The 22799-nt window shown below is 42.4% G+C and overlaps 1 protein-coding gene across 15 annotated transcripts in view; it reads right to left on the bottom strand.

Annotated features, from left to right (window-relative positions):
* The window catches only part of ubap2.S (ubiquitin associated protein 2 S homeolog), a 55975-nt gene extending 34191 nt beyond the window's left edge, over nt 1–21784 (bottom strand). For 5 of the 15 annotated variants that reach the window (XM_018244625.2, XM_018244634.2, XM_018244628.2 and 2 more), the window contains exons 1-4: nt 21303–21579; nt 4675–4814; nt 1726–1803; nt 253–363 (exon numbers count right to left, since the gene is read on the bottom strand). In XM_018244625.2, coding sequence (XP_018100114.1) covers nt 253–363; nt 1726–1803; nt 4675–4814; nt 21303–21441 — 468 coding nt within the window. In that variant the 5' untranslated portion in view covers nt 21442–21579. Of the gene's footprint in view, nt 1–252; nt 364–1725; nt 1804–4674; nt 4815–18492; nt 18647–21235; nt 21581–21611 lie in introns of those variants that run through there. The other 10 variants (XM_018244630.2, XM_018244632.2, XM_018244633.2 and 7 more) reach the window with 7 other exon arrangements.
* Between the last annotated feature and the right edge of the window lie 1015 nt (nt 21785–22799).

Raw genomic sequence — 22799 nt, 5'->3', positions numbered from 1 at the left:
CCTGAAAGCATTTTTCAGGTGATGGTTGTCTAGAATCGCAAATTATTATTACCAGCACCTTTACCCTTATAACAGTTCGTATCTCGTTAATGAGTAGGGTTTACCTCTTCCCATAGTTCCCTCTGTGCGGATAATAGATGCTAAAATGAAAGACCAAATAAAACAAGCCGCAAACAGATGCCACACACAGAGGGCACTTTTATATGGAGATCCACAAGTCCTGTTTAAATGAAAGAAAGCGAAAGAACTTACTGTATCTGAATTGCCTTCCAGCAGAATGTTTATAGCTCTGTTAACATCTCCGTTACAGTCATGAAGTGCCACTATGCATTCGTCCTGGTTCTTTCCTGTGACTTCCATAAGCTGCACATCACAAAATGCTAAGTTTTACATACAAATAACAAATTCCTCCATTCACAATACATTAATAAAGGAGAACTAAAGCTTAACTAATGAAGTAGCTATAAATGTTGTACGTTATGTTTTGTGCTTCTGTACCAGCCCAAGGCAACCACAGCCCTTTAGCAGTAAAGATCTGTGTCTCCAAAGATGCCCCAGTAGCTCCCCATCTTCTTTTCTGCTGATTCACTGCACATGGTCTGTGCTGCTGTCACTTACTGAGCTTAGGGAGCCACTCACAATATACAGTACACATAGAATAGAAATGTCACAATATAAGGCTGATTAGTAATTAATACAGATACTTACTACATGGCAGCACAGAAACCAGTGCAATTAGCATCAGAATTTAATAATCAGCAAACCTGTAGCATCAGCTTATATTACAGCCAGGGAAGCTCATTTTCTGCTGGATAATTAGTGACGAGCCCTAAGCTTAGCTTCTCAACAGCCAATCAGAGCCCACTGAGCATGTGAGTGTCACAGACATTTTCCAAAATTGCCGCATTCATAGTTCTACTTACTGCTGGCTTCAAAAAGCTAATCACTGATTGGTTGCTATAGGTAACTGCATGTGCAGATTTGCTCAGTGTTGATCTTGTCTATTAATAAAGCCTTGGACTGGCCTAGTTCATGGAAATAAAAGAAGCAGAGAGGAAAAGCCTGCCTGAAAGCCAGGTACCCAGTTTTAATATATTAGTGTCTGTTCTTCAGGCTGAAATCCGTAGATTAAAAAGGGGGTCATTTTGTATAACTTTTGTATGATGTAGAAAATGATGTTCTGAGACAATTTGCAATTGGTTTTCTTGTTTTCCCTTTTTCTTTTTTATTAATTGTAGTTTTAAGTTATTCAGCAGTCCTCCAGTTTGCAATTTCAGCAATCTGGTTGTTAGGGTCCAAATTCCCATGGCAACCATCCATTGATTCGACCTGAAGATACGGCAGAGCAGTTTCATAAAAAGATGAAGAATACAAAGTAGCAATAATAATTTGGGATGCACCAAATGCAGGATTCGGTTCAGGATTCAGCCGAATCCTTGTGCCTGGCCAAACCGAACCCTAATTTGCATATGTAAATTAGGGGCAGATAGGGAAATCACGTGACTTTTAGTCACAAAAAAGATATTGACACTTCTTCCCCCTTTCCTGCCCTTAATTTGCATATGCAAATTAGGATCCGGATTCGGTATTTGGCAAACCGTAATACATTTTTAGCCTTACAGCACATTTGTTTTTTTTAGATCATCAATAATGCAACAGTGCATTTAACAACACTTGTGAATTAAATGGCAACAACCCCCATGGAAACAATTCTATTTTCTTTACCTGTTTCACTTTGTCCTCAAAATCTGCATCATTTTTGTCATAAATCATCTGTGCAAGGCGAATCTGCTCAGCTGTTGCCTTTAAAGAAAAACAATATGGAATAATGATGGTTTAGTTCAAGTAACAGCAGCTCAAATGTTTTAAGCTCACTGTTTGGCAATAACAAGCAATATGGCAGCTTCTGCAGTTGTGGGATCTGTTATCCAGAAAGCCCTGAATAACGGAAAGGGCATCCCCCATAGACTGCTTTTGATCCAAATATTTAAAAACAATTTCCCTTTACTGTGTAACAAAAAAACAATAGCTTGTACTTGATCCAAACTAAGATATAATAAATCCTTATTGGAAGCAAAACTAGTCTATTGGCTTTATTTAATGTTTACATGATTTTCTAGTTCACTTAGGTATGAAGATTCAAATTACAGAAAGATCTGTTATCCAGAAAACACCAGGTCCCGAGATTCTGGATAACAGGTCCTATACCTGTACGTTTATAAATGCAATGATAGAAGGTACTAAGCACATAATTAGCTATGCATGGGGAAAAGGGAAAAGCCAGCAATATTATTGATGTTTATACAGGTATGGGACCGGTTATCCAGAATGCTTGGGACCTGAGGTATTCCAGATAACAGATCTTTCTGTAATTTGGATACCTTAAGTCTACTAGAAAATCATATAAACATTAAATAAAGCCAATTGGCTGGTTTTGCTTTCAATAGGGATTAATTATATCTTAGTTGGGATCAAGTACAAGCGACTGTTTTATTATTACACAGAAAAAGGAAATCATTTTTAAAAATGTGGATTATTTGATTATAATGGAGTCTATGGGAGATGGTCTTTCCTTAATTCGCTTCTGAATAATGGATCCTATACTTGTATAGACATGGGGCACTTTCATGTTGATAGCCCCCTACTGCACGTGTGTATATAAGTTTGTCATCATACACCCAGGAAGAATATTCTACCATAAATCATATTCCTGATGCAGCAACATTAGGATCGAATGTCTAAGGAGAGTCCTTGTCAAAGGCTGAAGCAACAAACACTCCGTTTCCTTTGGTCTCTACAAATAAATCTCTGTGGACCGGCTGCTTAAGAGGTTATGTTAAAGGAGAAGGAAACCCCCAGGGCGCTAAACCCCTCCCCCCCCTCCCCTGTGCTGCCCCCCTCCCTCCTCCCCCCTGGCCTACCTGTCCCCCTGGGCAAATGCCTCTAACTTTTTACTCACCCCTCTGCGCAGGTCCTGTCCACGGAGTACGCAGTCGCCATCTTCTCCACGCGCGTCTTCTTCCTGCTCTGATCGGCGTTTTCTGGCGCATGCGCAGTAGGAACAGGTACCGGTACGGCTCTACTGCGCATGCGCCGAATGTCACGAAGTGAAATCGGAAAACTTTGTGACATTCGGCGCATGCGCAGTAGAGCCGTACCGGTACCTGTTCCTACTGCGCATGCGCCAGAAAACGCCGATCAGAGCAGGAAGAAGACGCGCGTGGGAGAAGATGGCGACTGCGTACTCCGTGGACAGGACCTGCGCAGAGGGGTGAGTAAAAAGTTAGGGGCATTTGCCCAGGGGACAGGTAGGCCAGGGGGGAGGAGGGAGGGGGGCAGCACAGGGGAGGGGGGAGGGGTTTAGCGCCCTGGGGGTTTCCTTCTCCTTTAAAGTTATTTTATCAGGAAAACCTTGAAGACAAAGGATTTCCTCCGTTCTGAACACAACTTTATTGTTGCTATCCTGAAATACAGAAACAAATGTGTGTATGGGAAAAGACCAGAAGACTGCTCCCCTGGAGAGAGAGAGAGGCATCAGATACTGATTAGCACCAGTTCAGGATCTGAAATATACATGCTTACAATTAGTCTGCTTATAGTAAACCTTGTAAAATAATTTTCAAACCCTATTACTGCACCACTTCCTCGCTAACATATGTTGCCCTTCATAAATGTCGCATCTAGGTTTATTCCGTTATCCCAGCCTCTGCCTCAATCTAGTTTTCCATGCTGACAGCAGAGCCTATGGACAAACTATAATAGTGGTCCCCAAATTGTAGCTTAACATCCCTAGTCTGTGATAATTTAAAGGTGACCTAGGAGTAAAACATATTTTAAGCCTTAAAGGGGTTGTTCACATTTAAATTAACCGTTAGCGTGAAAAAGAGAGTGATATTCTGAGACAATTTGCAATTGGTTTTAATTTTTTTTATCACTTGTGGTTTTTTATCTTTATTTAGCTTTTTATTCAGCAGCTCTCCAGTTTGCAGTTTCAGCCATCTGGTTGCTAGGGTCCAAATTACGTATAATTGAAAAAACAACATAATTAAAAAACAGTAACAATTAATCCTATTCACTCAAGTTTAAAAATAATTAGATTTTTATAATAAATTTCGAGTTCCTTGGAGTTTTAAAAAAAAAAAAAAAAACTCACATGAAATCGAAATTCGACCCTTGATAAATGTGCCTCTAAGGGCAGAGACCCACGTTGCGATTCAGGGAGATAAGTCTACCGGCGACAAATCTCCTCTTCTTCAGGGGGATGACGGATCTCCCTGAACTGCCTCCCCGCCGGCTAGAATGTAAATCGCCGACGGGATGGCACTCTGAGCGCTTCATTTTCCGAAGTCGACGAAAGGCAAATTCGGACGACTTCAGAAAACGAATCGCTCATAGTGCCAGTTCGGGGTAGATTAGTCGCCCCAAAGAAGAGGAGATTTGTCGCCGGGCAACTAATCCCCCCAAAACACAGTGTGTGTCTCTGCCCTAAAAGGTAATTTAAAGGTGAATCAACCCTTTTAAATGCTTGTGATATTATAGCAATGAGAGGGTGTTGAATAAAAAATAAATAAATAAAAGCTCCAGGGGGGTTATGTTTGCTTTCTGATAAAGAGATAAGAGTAGCTGAGCAGCCATTGCTTCGACCACATCTGGTAGGGAGATGTACACACGTACCTGTACTTGTACCTGTTTCTGGGTTTGTGTCTGTGGGGTTGAAATCGGTGGCTTCTCCCGAGTGACCCGGGTTCGTTCATTTCCCACCGAAGTCATCATATACAGTATATACAAAACAATGTATGTACAAAATAGAAAATCTGGAAAAAAAAAAAGAGACAGTCATCAGCACAATGAAAGGCTTGCATAACTCTGTCCTATGATCAAGAATCACCTACACTTTCTACCTGTTGCCTTTAAGTTATAAGGGTAGGGACACACTGGGCGATTTGGGGAGATTTAGTCGCCTGGCGACTAATCGCAGCGACTTTTCTCCCCGAATGCTTCCCCTCGCTCTGCGCCTGGCTAAAATGAAAAATCGCCTGCGCTAATCACACGCGGCGATTCGTTTTCCGAAGTCGCCCCACGAGGAAACTTCGGGTGACTTCGGAAAACGAATCGCCGCGTGTGATTAGCGCAGGCGATTTTTCATTTTAGCCAGGCGCAGAGCGAGGGGAAGCATTCGGGGAAGATTGGTCGTGGAAAGTCGCGGCGATTAGTCGCCAGGCGACTAAATCTCCCCAAATCGCCCAGTGTGTCCCTACCTTAAGAGGTAACACATGCCCACATGTAACCCGAAATCATAAATGGAGAAGCAACAAGCCAGGTCCCATACAGTGTTACTGTGAGAGCTGCTGTACATACTGAAGAACTCAACTGCCTTTCACCCAAATTCCCCTGGAACAGAGCAGCACTCCCAGCAATAACCCTTACACAGGCAGTTAGTAAAGGGTAAGTAAACTATTAAAATAAGTGAATGTAAAGCTGATGAGAGGGCTATACTAAGCACTTTTGTCATTTACATTCATTATTTTTTTTTTTTATTCCAATATATTAAAGGGTGGTTCACCTTTAAACATCTAGTTGTTTTCAGATAGATCACCAGAAATAATGACTTTCTATTTTCTATGTGTGACTGTTTTTCTAATATTGAAGTGTGAAGTGTAATTTTTCACTTCTGAAGCAGCCCTGGGGGGGGGGGTCGCCGACCTTTTAAACTGTTCTAAATGGATAGAGTTTGTTGATACATTTCTTATCTTTGTCCCTGCTGAGTAGAATATCTGGGTTTCATTAAAGGCAGCTGTTAGAATTGATACAATAGTTGCTAAAACTCCAGCTAAATGTTGCAAAATTGTAACAGTTCAGAGTCTGCACCTGAATTACTGAGCTGTCAGACAAACACCAGAGACACCAACATTCAACTTTACACTTAGATTTTGGAAAAACAGTAAAAAAAAAAATAGTGGAAAGTAATTGAAAAAAAAAAGTCTTTATTTCTGAGGAACAATCTAAAAACAACTGAATTAGAAAAAAAAAATTGGAAGGTGAACAACCCCTTTAAGCAAGTAGTCAAGGAAGTTGTCAGGAGAAAGAAAGAGGCTGATGTTCTTCTGCTTAGGAATAAAATTAGAAACCTTTCTCACAGCTCTCACAGTAACACTGTATGGGACCTGGCTTGTTGCTTCTCCATTTATGATTTCGGGTTACATGTGGGCATGTGTTACCTCTTAAGGTAGGGACAGACTGGTGGGAAACTGACCAGCAGGTGGCGCTGTTGTAACAAAATTCATTCATATTAACAGTACATGTATCCCTTAATATCTTGGAATAAAAACAAAATAAATAATGAATGTAAATGACAAAAGTGCTTAGAATAGCCCCCTCATCAGTTTTACATTCACTTATTTTAAAGGTTTACTTTAAAGAGCATGAGGCACAGGAGGCAGCCCAACAGCAGCCCCTGTGGCCACTTTGCAGCCATTTGGATTTCAGGCCTGACAGACCCTCCAGTTATGAATTGCATTACAGTTACCCCAATCCATAGAGATTTGGACTCTCTATGCAGATGCAACCACCAGATCAAATGTGAGGCACAGACTAAACCATACTAGGGAAAAGCACCACTAAATGCTGTGTATCATAAACCGGTTGGCACAATAAATTCCCTAGTCACTTAGATTAAACATCTTCTAGTCTAGTTCTGCTTTGTAACAATGCTAGCTAAAGACAAAGCAATCCCTAAACTTCTGCATGGACAATAAAATTGCAGACTGGATCCATTAGGGTTGAATGTGACTCCGCTGAAAGCCCACTGCTTAGCTATGTATAACTAAGGAACTAGTAACCTCATACGTTCTTATAGGAGTCACATTACAGGACAGAACAGTGTCTAATAAAGCCAGACACCCTACAGGGAAAAGTATTTTAAGCTCTACAGAAGACAACGTCATGTTGAATCGAAGATTCTGGGAGAGACAAGGGGCGGGAGGAGGAATCCCCAAATCAATCAGAGGGATTATCCTGTGCTGGGAAAACACAAACAGCACTCCTGGGGGGCAGGACAGATGCAGGCAGTATAGTTCCAAATATAACTGCATGTCATATATATATTTATATATACACCAGCAACTGCTGCACTCACATGTCCCCGACAATCAGCACATGCGCCCAGAGCTTCTACTCATGGCACCCAATGTTAGCCAACAATAAATCTACTACACAAACAGAACCTGCGTAACCCACAATGTCCATCAAGTCCAACCCTCTAAATGAAAACCCAGCCCCATACACACACCCCTCCCTACTGTCACATAAATGATATATCCCCATATCTATACTAACTATAGAGTTTAGTATCACAATAGCCTTTGTATTATGTCTGTCCAAGAAATCATCCAAGTCCCTCTTATAGTCATTAACTGAATCATCACCCGGCAGTGCATTCCCCAACCTCACTGTCCTCACTGTGATGAACCCCCTACTCTGTTCCTTTAAATGAAACTTCTTTTCCTCTAGTCTGAAGGGGAGGCCTCTGGTACGTGATTCTCTTTATGGGTAAAAAGGTCCCCTGCTATTTGTCTATAATGTCCTCTAATGTACTTGTAAAGTCTAATCATGTCCCCTCACAAGCGCCTTTTTTCCCCCAGAGAAAACAACCCCAAGCTTGTCAGTCTCCCCTCATAATTTAACTCTTCCCTCCCTCTAACCAGTTTAGTTGCACTTAGTCTCTGCACTCTCTCCAGCTCATTTATATCCCTCTTAAGGACTGGAGTCCAAAACTGCCCCCATACTGCAGATGAGGCCTCACCAGGGACCTATAAAGAGACACAATTATGTTTCATCCCTTGAGTTAATGCCCTTTTTTATACAAGAACTTTATTTGCTTTAGTAGCCACAGAATGACACTGCCCAGAATTAGACAACTTGTTATCTACAAAGACCCCAAGATCCTTCTCATTTAAGGAAACTCCCAACACACTGCCATTTAGTGCATAACCTGCATTTATCAGAATTGAACCTCATTTTCCAGTTTGCTGCCCAGTTTTCGAACTTAGACAAATCACTGTGCAAAGTGGCAGCATCCTGCATGGAACCTATAGTTCTGCACAATTTAGTATCATCTGCAAAAATAGAAACAGTACTTTCAATGGCCACCTCCAGGTCATTAATAAACAAGTTGAAAAGCAAGGGACCTAGTACAGAGCCCTGCGGTACTCCACTAACAACACTGGTCCAATTAGAAAATGTTCCATTTACCACCACTCTTTGTAGTCTATCTTTTAGCCAGTTCTCTATCCAGGTACAAATACTATGTTCCAACATTCCTTCATTTAACCAGTAACCTTCTGTGTGGCACTGTATCAAATGCTTTAGCAAAGTCTAAGTAAATCACATCCACTGCCATCCCAGAATCGAGGTCTCTACTTACCTTCTCATAAAAAGAAATTAAGTTAGTCTGGCAAGATCTATTACACATAAAACCATGCTGGCACAAACTCATAGTATTATGATTTGCTATAAAGTCCAGTGTCTTATCCTTTATTAACCCTTCGAAAAGCTTTCCTACCACTGACGTCAGACTAACTGGCCTATAGTTTTGAGGCTGAGAACGGGATCAGTGGTATAACTAAATATCACTGGGCCCCACAGGAAATAATTTTATAGGCCCCAAAAATGTCTAGAGATTTACCTGTTTTACCAAGTTGACCTGTTTTACCAAGTTGTTTTGAATTTGTATATGAATTAGAGCCTCGTGGGGCCCCTATACCTTCTGGGCCCCCCAGCAGAATTCTTCACTGAAATTCGTTTCTCAAAAGAGCAAACTGATTTTTTTTATATTTAATTTTGTCAGTTTCCCAGCTGCCCCCAGTCATGTGACTTGTGCACTGATAAACTTCAGTCACTCTTTACTGCTGTACTGCAAGTTGGAGTCATATCGACCCCCCCCCAGCAGCCTTACAATTAGGGATGCACAGAATCCACTATTTTGGATTTGGCCGCTAATTTGGCCGCTAATCCTTCGCAAAAGATTCGGCCCAATACTGAACCCTAATTTACATATGCAAATTAGGGGTGGGAACGGGAAAACATTTTTTTACTTCCTTGCTTTGTGAAAAAAGTCACGCAATTTCTCTTCCGCCCCTAAATATGCAAATTAGGATTCAGGTTCAGTTCAGACGGGCAGAAGGATTCAACCGAATCCTGCCGAATTCTGGATTTGGTGCATCCCTACTAACAACAGAACAATGGGAAGGTAACCAGATAGCAGCTCCCTAGCACAAGATAACAGCTGCCTGGTAGATCTAAGAACAACACTCAATAGTAAAATCCAGGTCCCACTGAGACACATTCAGTTACATTGAGTAGGAGAAACAACAGCCTGCCAGAAAGCAGTTCCATCCTAAAGTGCTGGCTCTTTCTGAAATCACATGACCAGGCAAAATGACCTGAGATGCACCTACACACCAATATTACAACTAAATACACTTGCTGCTTCAGGAATGACATTTTATATTGTACAGTGAATTATTTGCTGTGTAAACAGTGTCATTTAGAAATTAATAAACAACACCATAAAAATCATGACAGTGTCCCTTTAAGCAGCTACACTCGGTCTATAGAATATCCATCAGATCTGACACAAGCAAGCGGTTACTTTACAGTAATACAGAGTATCTTTATATGCAGAGCCTAATCTGGAGTTGGCATGGAGAGACACAAGCGAGGGGAAATGATTATTCTTCTATTTATACAGTGCCAGCATATTCGGCTGTGAGGTACAAGAGAATTAAAATAAAATGAGACTGATGAATTGAGAGTGCAGCCAAAGATGGATTGGTTGAGTATTTACAGCAATGCAAAGCGATCCTTCCTCATTCAATAATATAAATATATGTGCAGAGTGTGTTCTTTAAATAAGAACACACTGTATATCCATTAGCAAAATATCAACAGACGTTGCACTCGGATAAACTCTATATGAAAGTTGTTCTGATTTCCAGGAAAATCCTGGCTCTGGCTTCTTGGTGGCAACTAAAACTAAGGATACTGTGATGTGGTTTAGACCCATGACGGGTAGCAGATGCTAGCCTGCTGGGAGTTGTAGTTTAAAGGATAAAAAAAACCTTTAAAGGATAAGTAAACCTTTAAAATAAATGAATGTAAAACTGATGAGGGGTCTATTCTAAGCACTTTTCTAATTTACATTCATTATTTATTTATTTTTTTATTCCAAGATATTAAGGGATACATGTACTGTTAATATGAATGAATTTTGTTACAACAGCACCACCTGCTGGTCAGTTTCCCACCAGTCTGACCAGCAAGTAGTCAAGGAAGTTGTCAGGAGAAAGAAAGAGGCTGATGTTCTTCTGCTTAGGAAAGATGTGAGAAAGGTTTCTAATTTTATTTCTGCACGTGACAATTTACAACTCAGCAGAAATGTGTAATGAGACAGGAATGGACGTCACAATGAGGGAACAGACACTGGGGAATGAGGTTCCCGGGAGTTCAGATTCCCAGTAGCAGAGATTCAGGCTTTGTCACAAATATAAACATGGGGAGGGACAGCTGAGTATACCCCACAGATTGGCCGACAGGTCAGGTGAGTTCAGGCTAAATACAAATATGGAGGAAAAAACTGCTCTGATTGGTGAATGGGGAATATATATGCGCTGGTGTATTTGCAACTTTGTAGATATAATTAAATAAATGACAAGATCTCCAGGTATGACTGTAGCAGAGATGCACCCCTACATGCAGTATTCAGATGAGCCAGCCCGTGTGCATGGAGCACTGCTGGCCTTAACACTCCTCTCAGTGTAAACAAAGCCTAATGCACAGCTGTTAGGAATAAAGGGGAAGCAAACATAACATTGACAACAAAAACCCAGGCTGCGCTTGCAGGCATTACTTTAAAGGGGTTGTTTACCTTTCAGTTAACTTTTAGTATGATGTAGAGAGGGGTATTCTGAGACAATTTGCAATTGGTTTTCACTTTATTATTTGTGGGTTTTGACTTATTTAGCTTTTTATTCAGCAACTCTCCAGTTTGCAATTATAAGCACTCATTGCTAGGGTCCAAATAACCCTAGCGACCATGCATTGATTTGAATAAGAGACTGGAATATGAATAGGAGAGGCCTGAAAAAAATTATTAAAAAGTACCATTTTGGATTTGGCTGAACCCCTGAATCCTTTGCAAAAGATTCAGCCAAATACCAAACCAAATCATAATTTGCATATGCAAATAAGGGGTGGGATGGGGAAAACATTTACTTCATTGTTCTGTGACAAAAGACACGCAATTTCCCTTTCCACCCCTAATTTGCATATGCAAATTCGGATTCAGCCGGGCAGAAGGATTTCGCCAAATCCGAATCCTGCTGAAAAAGGCCGAATCTTGGATTCAGTGCATCCCTAATTGTTATTGCTACTTTTTATTACTTATGTTTCTATTCAGGCCTCTCCAATTCATATTTCAATCGTTTATTCAAATTTGGACCCTAGCAACCAGATGGCTGAAATTACAAACTGGAGAGCCGCTGAATAAAAAGCTAAATTACTCAAAAACTACAAATAATAAAAATTGAGAACCAATTGCAAATTAACTCAGAATATCACTCTCTGCATCATACTAACAGTTAATTTAAAGGTGAACAACCCCTTTAAGCCAAATACAGTGAAACCTCAATTTTACATCCCCTGATTTTGTTTTCCCTCATTTTACATTTTTGCTTTGTGGTCCGATTTACATATTATGAATAATAATTTACTCCATTTTCCTGGATTTTACACCATTTATTTCTGGTCCCCTGAAAAACGTAAAATGGGGGGTTCTACTGTACTGAACAGGCTCAGGCAGAGTCCTGTGCGGGTCCATTTTTTGCAACCCGTACCCGAAACGTGCAATCCGGAACCGCACTTAAGTACCTTATTTGCAACCCAGACCTACTGACCATCAAGAATCAGGAAGCACTGTCATTGTAAACTGGAAGTGACATCAGGAAGTAGGCGTGATCAGAAAAAAGGAGTAAAAATTGCTATTGAGAAGACCAGCGGCCCGACCCGCAAAACCGCCGACCCGCGTCTATACCCGCACCTGGAACTTTTATCTGCAACCCGCAGGGTACGGCAGGTTTTTGCGGGTTACCCACAGGTACCCAACCCGATGTAGGACTCTAGGCTGAGGCACTTGCCCTCTAACAGATAAGTTCTAACATAAAAAATGGAATGCTACCCCCAGTGCCCCCATAATCCTAGAGACACAAGGGATTCACATTCTTTTGCTCCAGAGACTTTGTTATCTAGTGAAGAGACTCCCACCACATTAGCCTGACAGTCTCCAGAAATAACACAGAATGGATGTCTGGCCCACAATCCACGTCACAGGAAACAAAGGGAAAGTAAAAAGATTCTTGGCTAAATGGCAACTTAAAAGTCTTCCATTCCATTTAGCTGTGCCAGAGATCAGTCCATCTGGGGTATTTGCTGCAAAAAGAACAGAACTGAGGCATTTGAAGTCCATTATTTGGTTCTCCAAGGGATCATTGATACAATTCACTTACAATTTCAGGGGCTGGGGAACCTCTACAAAAATGTAAACTATTGGCTTTGACTAAGACATTGGCTTTGGATAGGACAGGCCTGCTGAACAGTCAAATGCTTGTGTGCCTGTGTTCCTATGGGGACTTCTCCTGTACATAAACAGAAGTGAAGAAGCAGAAGGGATGGATACAAGTGAGAGGAGCCCCGCTGTATGTATAGGAGAAAGCTGCCATACTGATTGCTGTAAGGTGCCTTGTGTAGGGTTAGAGAAATGTGCCGCTCCTTAAATAGCCAAGCAGTAATCCCTCCTAGTATGCCCGAAACATGAGCATGTGTTTCATAAGTGGCTCTTAGCATATGTTTAAACGGAAAACTGCCTCTCAGATCCAATTTCTTCTCTGAAAGGAGCAGCTGCTCCCCCACCCACCCAGCCTGACCTCAATCCAACAGCAAGATACCCCCCCCCACCGCTTTTATTAGACTGCCCAATACAGGCCCCTATGTAACAATCTGACAGCAGCCAGACAAGATGGCTCCCACGCAAAGCCAGAAATGCATCTCTTTTAAAGGAGAACTAAAGCCTAACTAAAGAAGTAGGTAGAAATGTTGTACATGATGTTTTGTGCTTCTGTACCAGCCCAAGGCAACCACAGCCCTTTAGCAGTAAAGATCTGTGTCTCCAAAGATGCCCCAGTAGCTCCCCATCTTCTTTTCTGCTGATTCACTGCACATGCTCTGTGCTGCTGTCACTTACTGAGCTTAGGGAGCCACTCACAATATACAGTACACATAGAATAGAAATGTCACAATATAAGGCTGATTAGTAATTAATACACATAATTACTACATGGCAGCACAGAAACCAGTGCAATTAGCATCAGAATTGAATAATCAGCAAACCTGTAGCATCAGCTTATATTACAGCCAGGGAAGCTCATTTTCTGCTGGATAATTAGTGACGAGCCCTAAGCTTAGCTTCTCAACAGCCAATCAGAGCCCACTGAGCATGTGAGTGTCACAGACACTTTCCAAGATGGTGACCCCCTGTGACAAGTTTGAAGTCCTGGATCATTGCTGCTATTGACAAGCTCAAACTTTAGCCTCGTGCTATAAGATTGCTATATAAAATATGCCATTTTTAGGGTTTAGTTCTCCTTTAACTAAACGTACATATACATTATGGACATAGAGCGGCTACAGTATAAGCTCCAACGCCCTATGGGAGACACAGCCACACAGATTGCACATCTCCCAGCCACCATAAAGGGCAAATACAAACAAAATTAAACAATACAATGTCCTTAGATTACTTTAGTTAAAAAAAAAAAAAGTTTAGGATGTTAACTTCAGCTTTAATACTCTTTGAGGGCCCCTCTGATAATTATAATGGATCATTAATTCCCAAAATGTAAGGGATGTGTATTTATTTGCCCTGTTACCCTGCACCGCCAATTAATGTAGGATTGCATCAGAAATTCTAATATTTGTGTAACTAATAATATACAGTACAGATCAGTAAACTGTAACCTCAAGGGCTTCATAGTACAGTAGATAGTCCTTGATCCCATTTAAGATATAATTAATCCTTATTGGAAGCAAAACCAGTCTATTGGGTTTATTTAATATTTACATTATTTTCTACTAGACTTAAGATATGAAGATCCAAATTACAGAAAGATCCATGGTCCGGAAAACCCCTGAGCATTCTAGAAAATAGCTCCCATGCCTGTATAAATATTAGGATAGGGCAGTAGGGCCTACACAAGGCTGGTTTAGAATACAAAGATAAACAAAGCTGAAATGCCATGCACATTTATAGGAGGACACCCTCTCACATAGAAGAAGGTTTATGAGCAGGTGCTGGACATGCCGTTAGAGCCTTTAAGTGTAAATAAAACATTCTTCATTTTATGATGTTAATGGCACTTCAAGGTCTGCCACTGACATGTAAACAACAGATAAAGTGTGTCACGCTTGAGGACACAATTCAGACTGAAATTAAATGAAGAGTTGCAGGGGTACCACAAACTGCTCCCCCACACAAGCAGAAAGTCATGATACATATACACGAGACATTCCATCGGGACTCTTCTGAACCAACTTAGGGGAAAGGATCATTGGATAATTGTTCCCAATTAAACAAAAAAACAACCCATTTCTTTATAGATTTTTTTCCGTGATTACGGAGTCAGTTTGAAATTTCAGGATTGGAAAACAACTCCATTGTTCTCCATCTTAAGATGTGCCATAGAGGTGCAGATTTACCTTCATATCGGATGAACGATCGTTTGGTGCCATCTCACGACCTGTCACTAACCATTCAGATAAATATAAGTAGTAAAAGAACAGATCAGACCATGTTCTGCCCCTGACTGCAATCGTACGATAGTTATGTCCGACAGTCTCCCACAGCAATACATGCAGAGAAATTATCGGTAGCCAAAAGAAATCGTACGAAACGGAGATTCATACGATCAAATCTTTGGATCTATGGCCAGCTTAAGGCTTGGGCCAGATGGACCGAAATCAGCCTGGGGAATTTCACAGACCTATTCAGCCCCCGGCCTCTAGCAGAATCCTCTCCTCATCATGTTCTGTGATCATGTCCGGAAGCACTGTATCGGCTACAGAGCGAAAACATGGGCGGATTTTGGTGAACAAGAGGGAGACTTTGCATTTTGAGTTAAGCCTATGGCACACATGGGATTCTGAACACCACTGAAACAAGGGAAGAGGTTCTGCCCATCACCACCACAGCCTTAACGTTGACCATACACGGCAGTAGTGATGTGGGGGTCGGCCCGATACCTGCGGGTTTGGGCCAACCTTGCACCTCCGGTTGTGGGTGAAGGGCAGGCCCATAGTTGAGCTCTTGTGCCTGCTCTCCCTGCCCACCACCTTACACTGGCGGCTTCAGACTTCCACTTTTATAGATGACCGCCGCTTTTGTGACGTCATCGGAGGGGGCGTGTCTATAAAAGGAACACGGAAGTCGTGGGCAGGCGCGAGTGAAGGAAGGTCGGGTGAGGGTCGGGTAAATCCGCACATCACGAACGGCCAGATTAAAGCAGCCGATATCAGTCCGATTCAGCATCTTATTTGCCCATGTGTGGGGGCTTCCCAAAAACTGGCCTGATATCTATCGGCAGGTTTGACTTTGCCTTCGATCAAGGACCACCGTGGCAAGTTGATGAGGTCCTACAACCTGTCTGCGCCTATTTCCTTCGTTATAATCCAGCCATAGGGCCAAACAATCGGATTAACCCAATATCGTCCTGCCTTTGGTGGGTATATCGGGTTAAGTTCCGATTGTTTGGCAAACTCGCCAAAAGAGTGAATCTTATGTATGGCCAACTTAAAGGCTAGTGCAACACAGAGGCAAAATCAGTCTGTCTCCTCTTCCTTCCACATCCAGAGAAATTTTGTGGCACCAAAACCAGCAGTATTTGTGTCGGAGCAAACAATGGTTCCAGATGTGAAAGGAAGAGGAGGCTTATTGCCTATTGTAGGGAATGAAATTAGTCTGCATGTGTGAGGTGGCAATTGATGAACAGATAATTTTGTATGAAACAAATTTATGTACGATATTCGGTGAGTATATAGTGGGAGACGAGCTGCCGAAAATTGGCAGAAGAATCGGATATCGGTCGGCTCATCAGTTGGGCTGGTTGGAAAATTTTGATCGGGCGCCTTTGAAGGCACCAGAACATCATCCATTGTTGTGCTGAATCATAAGATACATGTATATTCTATTGTTTCTACCTGTATATCTGATGAATCATCTCTACACCTGTGTGTTGTAACTAATGATCTTTCCTGGAAATATCGTAATTGTAACGTCTATGGCCACCTTAAGTCATAGGCTAGGGCGAGTTGGATCTCAGACTGCAGAGAAAAACAGGATGACTCCACTGCTGCCACCTGAATACATTGCCTCAACTGTGGTGCAGGCTGATGGGACAGATTTTGTAAAATAGTTGGCTGAATACCGACCTGAATCCTAATTTGCATATGCAAATTAGGAAATCGTTTAACTCCTGGTTGTGTGATGAAAAGTCACATGGTTTTTAGGAGCTTGGATTCGGCAAATCACTGAATCCCAAACCAAATGCCGGATTCGGTTTGTTCATAGTGAAAAGCAAAATCGTTTGTTTCCGTGCCGAAATCCACGGCATCTCTCAGCACCTGAGCAGAGGCAATATATTCTTGGCCTGCATTTCTCCGCAGGCTGAGGTAACGCTTGCCTGACAGGTAGGGGAGTGTGAATCCATGTTTGCTGTCTAACTACAATGGTCAAAATGTCCTGTGTGCTTAAAGGGGTGGTTCACCTTCAAACAACTAGTTGGTTTCAGATAAATCAGCAGAAATAACGACTTTTTCCAATTACTTTCTATTTTCTCGTTTTTCTAATATTGAAGTGTAAAGTGTCATTTTTCACCTTCTAAAGCAGTTCTGGGAGGAGGGGGGTCGCCGACCCTGTAAACTGTTCTAAATTGATACATTTAGTTGATCCATTTCTTATCTTTGTCCCTGCTGAGCAGAATCCCTAGGTTTCATTACAGGCAGCTGTAAGAATTGATACAATAGTTACTGATACTCCAGAGATGCTGCTGAGAAATGGATCAACTAAATGTTGTAAAATTGTAACAGAATCTGCACCTGAATTACTGAGCTGTCAGACTCAAACACTCAGACAAGGACATTAAACTTAGATTTTGAAAAAACTGTAAAAGATAACTAACGGAAAGTAATTGAAAAAAGTCTTTATTTCTGTGGATCAATCTGAAAAAAAAAAAAAAAAAAAAAAAAGTGTTTGGAAGGTGAACAAGCCCTTTTAGCTGCCCATACACAAACATCCACTTGATTGGGGAAATGAGCAGATCTTTGTCGATTTTCCACCTACATGCAGAGCTGAATCGGGACTCATAGACCTGCCTGGGTATTGAGTTAAACGCTTTTATTGTGAGAAATTAATTATAGTCAGGACCAGACTGGACTGCCAAGGTATCAGGAAAACTCACTAGAGTGGACAGCGTTTGCTAGAGTATCAATACCGGCCATAAATACACAGATACAATTTAGCAGATTTTCCAAAGTTTGTGGCAGTCGGCTGCACCAATCTAACACGGATTAAAGGCCACCTGCCATGGATATTTTGTTTCAATACACGGTGTACTTGCCGATTTATTCTACAAAGCCAAAAACAACCTGCAAATAGTGAAAAGCAGAACCCGTATCGAATACTAAATAGTCTACTATTGAAGGGGAAGCTTTTAAGCCAAAACAGATCAGCCATGTTGACAGAAACACCTATCGCTTACAATGGAAAGACTGAATATTACAGAATAATGTGCAGGTCTAGATGCCAAAGAGACACTTCTAATTGTATCCAACAAGCTGACAAGCAAATATTCTCGTTAGTAATTGAATAAGGATTATATGTCATAATAACCTTTAGTGTTTCTCCCATTGTTAATGCTCAGTGCAGCAATATTAACATTAAAGCTGGCCATAGACGCAAAGATCCGATCGTACGAATCAAGGATTCGTACAATTTTCTGACCGTGTGCGGAGAGTCCTGACATTTTTTTGTCCCATGGAGATCGGTTGTTTAGTCGATTGGACAGGTTAAAAGATTTCTGTCGGCTGCTGATAATATCTCTGCGTGTATCGCCGATCGTACGATTTTCAGAGGGAGACAGTCACCAGCTTTGGTTGGACATAGATATCGTACGATTACTGTCAGGGGCAGAGCATCGGCTCATCTGTTCTTTTACTACTTTATTTCATCTGACTGGTAAGACTTTGATCTGAATGTTAGTGGAGGGTCGGGAGATGGGAAAGTCTGATCGTACGTTTGATTCGTACAATCGGATCTTTGCGTCTGTGACCAGCTTAAGGGGCAGAAAAATCCCCAATCACTTCTTTAAAATAAACTTATTTAATACTCACCTAAAAGTTGCCTGGCAGCTGCTGATAAGAAGATATAAAATAATTAGGGATACACCGAATCCAGGATTCGGTTGGGGATTCAGCCAGGATTGGGCCTTTCAGCAGGATTAGAGTTCAGCCGAATGCTTCTGCCCGGCCAAAACGAATCTGAATCCTAATGTCACAAAACAAGGAAGTAAAAAATGTTTTCCCCTTCCCACCCCTAATTTGCATATGCAAAATAAGATTCGGTCGAATCTTTTGTGAAGGATTCGGCTGAATCCAAAATAACGGATTCGGTGCGTCCCTAAAAATAACAAATGTTACATCTACGTTGGTTGGGATTCCCTTGCTGTGCTGAGCTTTCTAAGGGCAGAAACACACGTGAACTGCCTTCCCGCCTGCTAGAATCTAAATGGCCGGCGGGATGGCAATGAGAGCGCTTCGTTTTCCGAAGTCGTCTGAAGTTGCCTCGCGAGGAAACTTCGGACCACTTCGGAAAACGAAGCACTCCAAGTGCAATCCCGCCGACGATTCAGATTCTAGCTGGCGGGAAGGCAGTTTGGGGGGAGATTTTTCGCCCGAAGAGGAGATTCCACGTGTGTCTCTGCTAATAACACACAGTGATCAAGATTCCAAAGTACAACTGTCAGGGTGATTAACCTAAATTATCTTTTGTGATGCCACAGACAATAGGATTTTAGGATAATCCTCAATTTTCATTTTTACTTCTGCAGCACTCAAACAGCTATCTGATTGCTGGGGCTTAATTACCTTAGAAACCAGGCAGCTGTTTGGAGCCGAGACTTCAAGAGGAATAGAAAAAAAAAATGAAAAGCAGCTGATAAGTGGATTGGTTTAGTTACCTCTGTAATTGATTTAACATTATTTAAAATGACCATTTCCCTTTTAAAGGAACAGTAACACCAAAAAAGTAAAGTTTATTAAAATATAATGTCCGGTTGCCCTGCACTAGTAACTGGAGTGTTTGCTTCAGAAACTCTACTATAATTTATATAATAAAGCTCATGTGCAGCTATTCAAGCACAGGATACACAGTAGATAACAGATAAGTACTACTATAGTTTATATAAACAAGCTGCTGTGTAGCCATGGGGACAGCCATTCAAGCACAGGATACACAGTAGATAACAGATAAGTACTACTATAGTTTATATAAACAAGCTGCTGTGTAGCCATGGGGGCAGTCATTCAAGCACAGGATACACAGTAGATAACAGATAAGTACTACTATAGTTTATATAAACAAGCTGCTGTGTAGCCATGGGGGCAGCCATTCAAGCACAGGATACACAGTAGATAACAGATAAGTACTACTATAGTTTATATAAACAAGCTGCTGTGTAGCCATGGGGCAGCCATTCAAGCACAGGATACACAGTAGATAACAGATAAGTACTACTATAGTTTATATAAACAAGCTGCTGTGTAGCCATGGGGGCAGCCATTCAAGCACAGGATACACAGTAGATAACAGATAAGTACTACTATAGTTTATATAAACAAGCTGCTGTGTAGCCATGGGGGCAGCCATTCAAGCACAGGATACACAGTAGATAACAGATAAGTACTACTATAGTTTATATAAACAAACTGCTGTGTAGCCATGGGGGCAGCCATTCAAGCACAGGATACACAGTAGATAACAGATAAGTACTACTATAGTTTATATAAACAAGCTGCTGTGTAGCCATGGGGGCAGCCATTCAAGCACAGGATACACAGTAGATAACAGATAAGTACTACTATAGTTTATATAAACAAGCTGCTGTGTAGCCATGGGGCAGCCATTCAAGCACAGGATACACAGTAGATAACAGATAAGTACTACTATAGTTTATATAAACAAACTGCTGTGTAGCCATGGGGGCAGCCATTTAAAGCTTAAAAAGGGTAAAGGGCACAGGATACACAGCAGATAACAGAGTATCTATGTATTACACAAGGAGGCTTCTAGTGATACTGTGGAGCTTATCCAATAACAGCTTGAGGGCCACAGGCAAAGAGCCTATAGGATGTAAGTGGTGAGCTATTCCCGCCCCATTATTATTGTTACTCACAGAAATGCAGCAGAGAATGCTGGGAGTTGCAGTTAATGAGTAGAATGAGACAGGAGAGGGAGGGATCAGTTTGGAGACAGGCTAGCAGGGATTCCCAGGAGACACACAAGGATGTCAGGGGATGCTGGGAGTTGCACACATTCAATAGAAAGACACAGGATTGCACAATGGGGAGCAGAGGGTGTCGGGAGATGCAGGGAGTTGTGGCTAATGGTGTTCGGTTTAGGGATTGAGAGGGTGTCGGGAGTCGCAGGGAGTTGTAGCTAATGGTGTTCGGTTTAGGGATTGTGAGAGGGTGTCGGGAGTCGCAGGGAGTTGTAGCTAATGGTGTTCGGTTTAGGGATTGTGAGAGGGTGTCGGGAGTCGCAGGGAGTTGAGGCTATTGTTAGCAGTAAGACAGGAAGGCCTGAGACTGGACATGACGTGCGACTACAGACAGAGCTGTTATTAATGGCCACACAGCACTGCGACACACTGCGGCCTCCCTCTCCTCACACACTGCCCGCGCCTAACAACAACACCCGGCGCCATCCCCACACCCGTAACCATAGCAACGCCGTGAGGAACCTTCCCTGCCGGTGAGGGGCCCCCGCCGCTTTACCCCGCCGCCTCCCCAGGGCGCCAATTGTCCCCCAGCCATTTCCCGGCCGTGCCCGGCACAGTCTCGTCCCCCTCATTCTTACACTCACTGTCCCTCCCAGGCGCCTTTCCGCTCGCTGGAACTCCCGCCGGTCGCGGCCTCCCTCTTACCTGCAGCACAATGCGCCTCACAAAGCAGCAGCAGCGGCGGCAGTAGCAGTAGCGGGCGCCCGTCACGTGACCGCGCCCCCTCCCTCGGACTAATGCTCGTCACTCGGCCGCGCGGACTGCCTCCCAGACATGACGTCATTGCAGCGCGCCGCCGCGGGCCTCACACAGAGAAGAAAGGGCGGAAGCGAAACGCTGAGAATAGAGACAATAGGCTTCGCGTCTTCTGTCTGTGTCCTGCAGCGTCGCTCCATCCCCGGCCAACAAATCTCCCATATCATCCAGAACAACCGCTGGAAACCGAACTGTTACCTCTGCTCGCCTCGTTCTTCTTTCCGGCGGCGTCGGAGGAGGAGAGCTTGTAATGGCGGCCCGCTGGTTGTTAGGGGTGACGGCGCAAAGAGCCGGTTTGTGGGTGGAGCATCTTGTTGTTTCCTGACAGGTGGGGACACAATAGAGACTCGCTGATCTGACTTCTAGTAAACTCCCTGCAGCTTTTATTCATTGAGTCTCCTGAGAGATTTAGTTCAACAACGAACCTGGAATCTGCAGCGAACACAGACCTGACTCTCTGTGTCTTCTTTATCTTTCCTCTTGTGTCTTGTGTGTGACCTCTGACTGGTGGTATCTCACTCCCAACAACAGTAACACCAACAACTACTGACTACACAGCAGCTTGTTTATATCAACTATAGTAGTACTTATCTGTTATCTACTGTGTATCCTGTGCTTGAATGGCTGCCCCCATGGCTACACAGCAGCTTGTTTATATAAACTATAGTAGTACTTATCTGTTATCTACTGTGTATCCTGTGCTTGAATGGCTGCCCCCATGGCTACACAGCAGCTTGTTTCTATAAACTATAGTAGTACTTATCTGTTATCTACTATGTATCCTGTGCTTGAATGGCTGCCCCCATGACTACACAGCAGCTTGTTTATATAAACTATAGTAGTACTTATCTGTTATCTACTGTGTATCCTGTGCTTGAATGGCTGCCCCCATGGCTACACAGCAGCTTGTTTATATAAACTATAGTAGTACTTATCTGTTATCTACTGTGTATCCTGTGCTTGAATGGCTGCCCCCATGGCTACACAGCAGCTTGTTTATATAAACTATAGTAGTACTTATCTGTTATCTACTGTGTATCCTGTGCTTGAATGGCTGCCCCCATGGCTACACAGCAGCTTGTTTATATAAACTATAGTAGTACTTATCTGTTATCTACTGTGTATCCTGTGCTTGAATGGCTGCCCCCATGGCTACACAGCAGCTTGTTTATATAAACTATAGTAGTACTTATCTGTTATCTACTGTGTATCCTGTGCTTGAATGGCTGCCCCCATGGCTACACAGCAGCTTGTTTATATAAACTATAGTAGTACTTATCTGTTATCTACTGTGTATCCTGTGCTTGAATGGCTGCCCCCACGGCTAAACAACAGCTTGTTTATATAAACTATAGTAGTACTTATCTGTTATCTACTGTGTATCCT

This window comes from Xenopus laevis, chromosome 1S (genome assembly GCF_017654675.1).
Source record: "Xenopus laevis strain J_2021 chromosome 1S, Xenopus_laevis_v10.1, whole genome shotgun sequence".
NCBI lineage: Eukaryota > Metazoa > Chordata > Amphibia > Anura > Pipidae > Xenopus > Xenopus laevis.
The sequence above is the reverse complement of the archived record's forward strand: the minus strand, read 5'-3'. Positions and strand labels throughout refer to the sequence as shown.